Genomic DNA, 8,136 nt, shown 5'->3' with positions numbered 1-8,136 from the left:
GGTAGAGGGGCCATCTCCAGTGGGGACAGGGACTGAACCAGCCAAGTCCCAGAGGGCAGATCCCAGCCCAGAGGGGACACAGCCCTCTACCACACTTTCCAACTAGGCTTCCAACTGCCGAGCCCCGGCAAGTTCCTTAACCTCTGTGCCTGTGTTCATGCTCTCCCAGTACCAGACTTGGGGTGCAGATTACAAAAGAACCTCAACAAGCCTTAACTGGAAGACACCCTTCCCTGGATTAATTTAAAACCAAATGAACTTTTTAGACAAGTAACAGACCCAGGGTCTGCCTGCACATCAGCATCAAAGGCGCCGGGGAACTTCCAGGCCTCCTTGTCTCCTTCCCCCTCTCCACAGCACTAGCTTCACCCAAGCTGTGCAAACAGCAGAGACCCAGCTGCCTCGCCCTGGTGACAAACATTTGCACAATGCCCACTGCTCCAAGCTGGCTTTCTACAGCTCAGCAGCAGAACCAGGTCCAGCTTTTACCTCCCTCCAGGGACTGAGGGTGGGGGACAGAGTAGGAGGCCAGAGGGCAAACCCAGTGTAGCTAAGCCTTGGGGAGCACAAGGCACCTCGGGGGCCCCCATCTGCCTCCCCAGTCCCGGCCGCTCTGGAGAAAGAGGCAAGATATCAGTGGAAAATAACTTTTATTGAGACCCCACCAGCTGCAAAATCTGCTCCTCGCATTAAGCTCCTTCTTCCTTTGCAATTCGGTCTTTCTTGAGTGGTCCCTGTGGGGAGAGAGGCAGTGGTCAGAGGGAGAAGATGGCAGGCGACAGCAGATGCCCACTCTAGAGGGGACCAAGACTCCGGGCCAGTCTCCACAGCCACAAGAGAGGCCCAAGGCATCAAGACCACCCCTACCCCCGGTGGAGCCAAAGGCTGGCGGGGGCCAAGTCACAGCACCCAGCGAGGGGGGCAGGCAGAGGCGCTCACCATGAATGCTTTCTTCTCTTCCATGGTCTGGAAGCGGCCATGGCCAAACTTGGAGGTGGTGTCAATGAACTTAAGGTCAATCTTCTCCAGAGCCCGCCGCTTCGTCTGCACCAGCAAGGACTGTGGGCCAAGAGGGGAAGGGATTTAGGATTACAAGAGACAGGCTTTCCTCAGAACTTGGTTCACAGCGCCCCTGCATCTGGGAAGCCACACCATCAATTCAGCGCCCCACCCCCGGCCCACCACCCAGCAGATGAGGACACACTCAAGAAAGAAGCAAACAGCCCAGCAAGGCCAGACTGGGAATTTCCTCATTCCAGGACTTCAAAGCCAGTGTGAAAGGACTGCCAACACCCTCTCCTTCCTTTCCTCTGCCACCAGGGCCACCAGCGTCTGTGGCCTTGGGTCCTCCCTCTACAGGAGCCCCCCACGACCAGGCAGGGCCCGCCTCACCTTGCGGAGGGTGAGCACCCGCTTCTTGGTTCCCACCACACAGCCTTTCAGCATGACAAAGTCATTGGTCACTTCGCCATAGTGGACAAAGCCACCCTGGAAAACAAGACCATCGGATCAGCACAGGCCCAGCACCAGGCACAAGAGGGGACTGTTGTGCACAGATGACCCCTCCAGATTCAGGCCCTCTCTGACCACAGGGCTGTTCTCAGAAGGAAGGCAACAAGGAACGGTTCCACAGTCTGTCTCGGGCGCTGTGCCCAGCGCACATTCCAGGCCTCATCACTGAACAGCTGAGCCTGAGACCCCACTTCTCACCAGCCAACCCCAACGAGTGGACTCGAATGACAACATGCCACTTACAAGGAACATAGCTAAGTGCTGTGCTGGCTTCAGTTAACGATCCTGCTGACAGCCCCTAGGGAGCAGCCTATCCCCAAAGACACGAGGACCTCACCCCACAGAAGAGGCCTGGGGTGGCCTCATAGAGCAGAACACCCATTACTTACCAGAGGGTTGATGCTCTTGTCAGACAGGTCATAGTCAGTGGAGGCATTGTTCTTGATCAGCTTGCCATCCTTGATAAGGTAGCCCTGGCCAATCTTATAGATCTGAATGAACAAGAAGGGCGTAAGGCTGGGGCATTAGGGACAAATAAGCCAGACATGCCAGTGTGCTGACCTGCAAAGCACTCTAGGAAGGCCGCTGAGGCCTCAGTCCCAGTCACAGTGTATCCCAACTTCAGAGCAAAAAGGTGGCTGGCTCTCCAGGTTCCTTTCTGTGAAGTGGCTGGGCTAAAACTAAAGATCCTGCTGTACAACACAGGAGGCCTGTCACACCACTGGTGGTGGGATCAGGGACCAATAAGGCTAGTATCCCCAGCCACACCAAGTCAGCCTCACCACAGCCACTTTACAGGCTGGCACCTTACAAACCATCAAGATGGGCCAGAACTGACCCATGAGAAGCGAGTCACTGATGTATGTCCACATGATGCATAAGCTACAGTCCATGAAGCAGCGCTGATAGGCACAGAAACCCCAGCCTCCATCACAAGGTCATCTTCCCACCCCCAGGGACCACTCTCAGAACCTCACCTTCTTATTGATCTCAGTGCGGTGATGGTAGCCTTTCTGCCCAGCACGTGCCACAGAGAAGGCCACACGAGCAGGATGCCATGCCCCAATACAGGCCACCTTGCGCAGGCCTCGGTGGGTCTTGCGGGGCAGCTTCTTGGTGTGCCAACGACTGGTGACCCCTGAAATGGATACATATTACTGCACCTCAGTGCCAGCACCTCCCACTCACCCCTTCCTCCTACTCAACAATTACCAACCATGGCTGGGTCATCTGAGGGGTGATGAGATTATTTCATGTGCATTACCCACAGATCTCCCCTGTCAAGGTGGATAGGTTCTGGGGGTGTAACCCTGAACTCAACAGTGAATGGGCGCTTTTTAAGGCATCCATTAGTTTAAGCTCCCCCATCCGCAGGGATTGACAGACATAATTCCAAGCTCCCCTTTGCAGTTATCTACTGAGCTACAAAGAGCAAAGGGTCCAGGAACATGGTAAGAAGTTGTCCCCTGGCCCTCCGCTATCCCAGCCACTTCTGACCACAAGGCTGTTCTCAGAAGGAAGGCAGTAGAGAATGGTTCCACAGTGTCTGATTCAGGCGCTGTGCCCAGCGCTCACTCTGAGCCTCATCACTGAACAGCTGGGCCTAAAATCACTTCTCCCCCAGGTTTGCACAGCAACGCAAGCTGCTGCAAAGCTCACCTTTGTAGCCTTTGCCCTTGGTGACCCCGATGACGTCGATCATCTCATCCTGCCCAAACACTTGGTTCACAGGTACCTGCTGCTCGAGCCTCTCGCGGGCCCAGTCCAGCTTCTCGGCCACGGTGCCTCCGTTCACCTGGATCTCCATCAGGTGGGCCTTCTTCTGGCGCAGAGGAAGCAGACGCATCTAGGAGGAGGTAGACACAACTCAGCTCCAGCTGCCAGTGCTCCTCCCACAGTAGAGGAACTGCAGCTCCATGCGGCCTGATTGATGTCAAGCATACAGCAAAAAGCCAGTTAACTCTGAACAAATCACTGAACCTCACGAAGAGGAAAGAACTTTCATTTTTGCCAACAGCAACAACTTAACTTTGGATTCTGGTGCCTGATTTACTGTCAGGATGAGCGGACAGGGCCCACACCACAGGCAACCAACCAGATCCCAGCACCCACCAGCCCAGTGTTCCTGTAGCTGTCCTTTGGGTCAGTTCCCCTGGGGTATTGCAGTAGTTTTACCTCAGCTACCTGCATTTCCCCTAGTGACAAGCCTGCTTTTGAGACAGCACAAGCTCTAAATAAGAAAATGCATCACCGGACGCGGTGGCTCACGCCTGTAATCCCAGCACTTTGGGAGGCCAAGGCAGGTGGATCATCTGAGGTGAGGAGTTCAAGACCAGCCTGACCAACATGGAGAAATCCCGTCTCTACTAAAAATACAAAATTAGTGGGGTGTGGTGGCGCATGCCTGTAATCCCAGCTACTCGGGAGGCTGAGGCAGGAGAATCGCTTGAACCTAGGAAGCAGAGGTTGTGGTGAGCCGAGATAGGGCTATTGCACGCTAGCCTGGGCAACAAGAGCAAAACTCTGTCTCCAAAAAAAAAAAAAATGCATTTAAGCATAAAGCGTTGACTCAGGAACAGCCCAGCAATGTCCTGACAAAATTTCAATGGTGGACATGCACTCTAATCTGTGGTGGCCCTCACCACATGGGGTTGTGCTCAGCACTTGAAAGGATAACCTGTAACAGGACAGCAAGTCAGTAAAGGGCCTGCTCAGCTCACAAACCAGGTTTCCAGGAAAGCAGCCAGTACCTCACAACCGACTTTCAGGCAGGCATTTCAGTGTCACTGGTGAGTCACCAGTTGGGTCAGCCAGTTGAATTTTAAAGGGGCATGGTTCCCTTGCTAAGGGCCAGTAAGGACACAGTGCCCTCTGCTGGCAAGGGAGAAGCCTACTCACACACATGGGAGCACAGGACCCCTATGATCACATAGGTCACTTTTACTAAGTGGCAGGCCAAGCCACCCTGGGGAACTGCACTCACCTGGGTGTGGGCAATGACACGGATGACTTGGCAGTACTTCTTCATGCTGCTGAAGTCCTTCTCCAGCTGCTTCTTGCCATCCTCATCCTGCCATTTCTTGCAGTACTTGGTAAAGGCCTTCTTCTTAGATTTATGCCTTCAGGAGCAGAGTAGAGTTGGGGAGGGGGCCGGGTGCAGGCCTTCATCACCCCTCCGAGGGGTGAGCGGAAGACACACTGGCACCGCGTGGGGATGGGGCTCATTGCCGGCTTCTAAGGAGCCTTTTCCACCGGCAAGCGGAGCCTGGATGGAGCTCATCGGGCAGAGCCGAGCGGAGCTGAGCAGAGGTCCACAAGGTTAATTTAAGTTACAAACATTCAAACAAAATTCTTGCTCCAGGGTGCTAGAAAGCAAGCTTTCTGCCTTGGGGGAGCACCCATTCAGTGATGGAGGAAATGGGACATTCCAGCCAGGGCCAGAGGCCCTTGCCACCCCTATAGGGGTTGAATTATCCTGCTACCTCTCATGGTTTCTAGTTGGACTCCTCAACCAACTGGGTCCTCAGCCACCACCCACTAGCCTGGACTCAGAATGAGGGTGTCAGATCCCAGCTGAAGCCCGATGGCTGGCCAAAGTCTGATTGCAGGTATTTTTCTGTTCAAGAGACAAACTAAACCCAAGACAGCAGCTCCCTGCCTGCTACAGAGTTGAGAAACCATGCACACTCTGCTCCCTGCTCTCCAGCTCCCAAGCTAGGGACTGCAGGGCCTCCTCCCTCACCAGTTCTTATAGAAACGCCTCTTGCATTCATCACTGATGTGCTCAGCGAAGACAGTCTTGAAGGTCCGGAGGCCTCGAGGGGTTTCCACGTAGCCCACAATGCCCACAACAACCATGGGTGGCGTCTCCACAATGGTTACAGCCTCCACCACCTCCTTCTTGTTCACCTCTGCAAAGAAAGCAGTAGTCAGACTTGGCAGGAGCCCAAGCAAGGGGTGTAATGTTTTCTAGGAAAATGCAAAATGCCCATTTAGGCCGAAAGGGCAACTGGGCCCCACACCTGCAGTCTGGACACTCAGGGCTGTCCTTACTACCTACTTCTCATTCAAAGTGCATTTACGTTCTTTAACTTAAAAAATATCAGGACCCTAGATAACCAAATACCTGTCCAGCTTCAATTCTCTTCTACAGAAACCTCTGGAGGCAGACAAGATTTGCTATTTATCTGGAAAATTCAAGTGTCCTAAATATAACTGGGACACAGAAATAGCTCTGAACTCAGTTTAGAGTCAGTATCAATTGTCTAACGTTAATGTTTCCATGGCTCAGCAACCAGTGCTGTTAGACATCTCTAAGTAGAAAACACACAGGTAAGTGGCCATTATTCAAGCTTTTAGGCGAAATGCACGTGAACAAGTAAAACATGAATGAGGCACTTCTTATTCCAGCCTCAGCAGCTCCAACCCCCCCATACTAGTGTTACTTCTCTTTGCTAAGGCTCCTGGCAAATTTACTATGCTCTGAAAGCAATACCCCACCCCGCACCTAAAGCAAACGGTGCCGGCCATCTGTAGCCTTGGAATATTAGTCTTGAAGTTGTCCGCTGTCACAGCAGTTCTGACAACCTGTAACTCCAGCTTAAAAAAAAAAAATCTGCCCTCTGCTAACAGCTTGACTCCATCTCTCCAGTTTCCCTCCCCCTCCACTGCTATCCCCCAACTTTTAGGAGGCCTGTACATACTAGATCCTGGCCTGTCGACTTCCCGCACGATGTGGGTCATGCCAGCCTTGTATCCCAGGAAGGCTGTGAGGTGGACCGGCTTAGACGGATCATCTTTAGGGAAGCTCTTAACCTTCCCGCGATGCCTGCTGCTGCGCTTCCGAGGCAGGAAGCCGAGGGACCCATGCCTGGGAGCCGAGAACTTTCTGTGAGACTGGGGGGGAGAAAAAAAAATAACCGTCAGCACCAGACACCCAGCAAACCGAGTAAAAAGATAATTATCTCTTTCAGGCTCGCACATGTCAAGAATGTTTTTGTATTCAACAAAATTTAAGCTGAATCTAATTTCAAATTCTCTCAACCTATAAGAAAACGAGCCATCCGTTTTTTTCTCTAACACCACACAAAAATACACTAAGTAGTGACACTAAAAACTGCTTAACAGGCAGCTTTATGTGCCAATTAGCAAGGTTTTGACCACTAAAGAAAGGCACTCCAGGGACAAATGCTGGGTAGCAGGTAGCCAATACTACGCTATGGGCTGCCTCTAGCGCCCGGACACTCACTACACCGATACACGTAGGCCAGAGAACTCGGCAGAGCCAAATCAGAACATGACAATCAGCACACAGTTTCTGTCCGCCCGTCAATAAGTTCATCATCTGTGGCTTCTGGGAGCTCCAGAGGCCTTCGGAGTGCACAAGCGGTCCCAGATATTTCAGGAGGACTCCACAACATTCTCCTCCCGCAAGCTTCTTTACCTCCCAATGAGAACGGTGCCGAGAACCCCCACCCAAGGTCCTCCTATCCAGACAAGCTGCTTATGGGCCCTAATCCCAACTAATGATGGAGTTGGTGAGATCAAAACTCAGCAATGACTCATGGCTTTAAAAATGCCGGGCCTCCTAGCCTGCTCCCACCCTTACGGCCTGTCTCTGGCCGACCTGCAGGCCCAAAACCAGTCCTCCAAGCGCTCTTCTCCACAAGCCTCTCGACTTTCCAGAAAATAGGCCTGACTGAGGCCCCCGCTGGGTCGCCTGTGCCCCTAGAGCAAGCCCCCGGCGTCGGCCAAGCTGGGATGGCTGCGATGCGTCGCGGATTCAGCCGTGCCGACGCCGGTGACAATGAATCGGACGCCATTACAATACATACCATCACAGCATCAAATCCCGCCGGTAGAGGTCGACTTGGTGTCGCTGTCCGCTATATAAAGTCAAATCTGGCTCCGCCCCTTCCGGCGTGCGAGCGCGCCCCCGCGGCAGACGTCGGGTCGGGGGGCACGTACCGAGCGCCATTTCTACGCATGCTCTTCCGCGCCTAACTTTCTTTCCAAGGTGGACGTCAGCTTCTGAGACCGAAATTAGACACTCTACGGCGAAGGGTCGGGTTCAAACTTAATGAAAAGCCGCGGAGACGCGGGCTGAGGGTTTGGTGTGCCACAAGTCTACGGCGTCCGGCAGCAGCCAAACTTGATAATAATGAAGAAAAATGGCTGCGTCGCTTTTCTTTCTGTGATATGCAGCTATCTCTGGAATTGGCGAGGAAAGACTGAAACCCTTGTTTCCTGGCTCCCACGCTGGTTTTGCCGCGACACCAACTTGCCTTTAATACCTTTAATCTCGGGCATCCTTCCCTCAAGCCCTGTCTCTACCATTTCTCCCATGCTAATGCAGTGGCCTGCACTTTATTCTGAGAGTCTCAGGAGCGTCCCAAGCCTGCGGAACGGCCTCACGACCTCGGGTCATGCCGAGTCCAGCTGCCCAGCCTCCCTGAGCCCCACGCCTTCCAGACCTCTGCATCAACGAGGACTTTTTCGCTGATCTCCGCTTGGGCTCCAGGGTAACTCGGGTCCTGACCGATTCCCTCCCTACAGGCTCCTCCCTTACGAATCTTTTTTTTTTTTTTTTTTTTTGAGACGGAGTCTCGCTCTGTCGCCCAGGCT

The 8,136-nt window shown here is 53.3% G+C and overlaps 1 protein-coding gene and 4 non-coding genes across 5 annotated transcripts; all 5 read right to left on the bottom strand.

The window, feature by feature from the left end:
* Nucleotides 1-633: 633 nt before the first annotated feature.
* On the bottom strand, nucleotides 634-7,478 carry RPL3 (ribosomal protein L3). The gene is made up of 10 exons (XM_003905562.3): nucleotides 7,347-7,478; nucleotides 6,216-6,408; nucleotides 5,255-5,423; nucleotides 4,496-4,631; nucleotides 3,172-3,358; nucleotides 2,490-2,650; nucleotides 1,902-2,003; nucleotides 1,393-1,488; nucleotides 940-1,059; nucleotides 634-734 (listed from the first exon to the last, which is right to left on the bottom strand). The coding sequence occupies exons 1-10, from the start codon at nucleotides 7,347-7,349 to the stop codon at nucleotides 690-692; spliced, it is 1,212 nt and encodes a 403-aa protein (XP_003905611.1). The 5' UTR covers nucleotides 7,350-7,478; the 3' UTR covers nucleotides 634-689.
* LOC116270895 lies at nucleotides 1,594-1,686 on the bottom strand. Its single transcript, XR_004179200.1, has one exon. It is a non-coding gene; the product is annotated as a small nucleolar RNA U83B (small nucleolar RNA).
* Nucleotides 3,016-3,110, bottom strand: LOC116270896. The gene has a single exon (XR_004179201.1). It is a non-coding gene; the product is annotated as a small nucleolar RNA U83B (small nucleolar RNA).
* Nucleotides 4,632-4,686, bottom strand: LOC116270904. Its single transcript, XR_004179208.1, has one exon. It is a non-coding gene; the product is annotated as a small nucleolar RNA U82P (small nucleolar RNA).
* Nucleotides 6,798-6,861, bottom strand: LOC116270878. The gene has a single exon (XR_004179183.1). It is a non-coding gene; the product is annotated as a small nucleolar RNA SNORD43 (small nucleolar RNA).
* Nucleotides 7,479-8,136: the final 658 nt, after the last annotated feature.

Source organism: Papio anubis, chromosome 16 (assembly GCF_008728515.1).
Source record: "Papio anubis isolate 15944 chromosome 16, Panubis1.0, whole genome shotgun sequence".
Lineage (NCBI taxonomy): Eukaryota > Metazoa > Chordata > Mammalia > Primates > Cercopithecidae > Papio > Papio anubis.
The sequence above is the reverse complement of the archived record's forward strand: the minus strand, read 5'-3'. Positions and strand labels throughout refer to the sequence as shown.

Bases quoted from the DNA above. Each gene is read 5' to 3' on its own strand.
- RPL3 (XM_003905562.3), bottom strand. The intron at 1,060-1,392 runs GTGAGGCGGGCC...CTTGGCCCACAG, and splicing joins GGGTGCTCACCCTCCGCAAG to TCCTTGCTGGTGCAGACGAA. The intron at 735-939 runs GTGAGCGCCTCT...CTCTCCCCACAG, and splicing joins AAGAGAAGAAAGCATTCATG to GGACCACTCAAGAAAGACCG.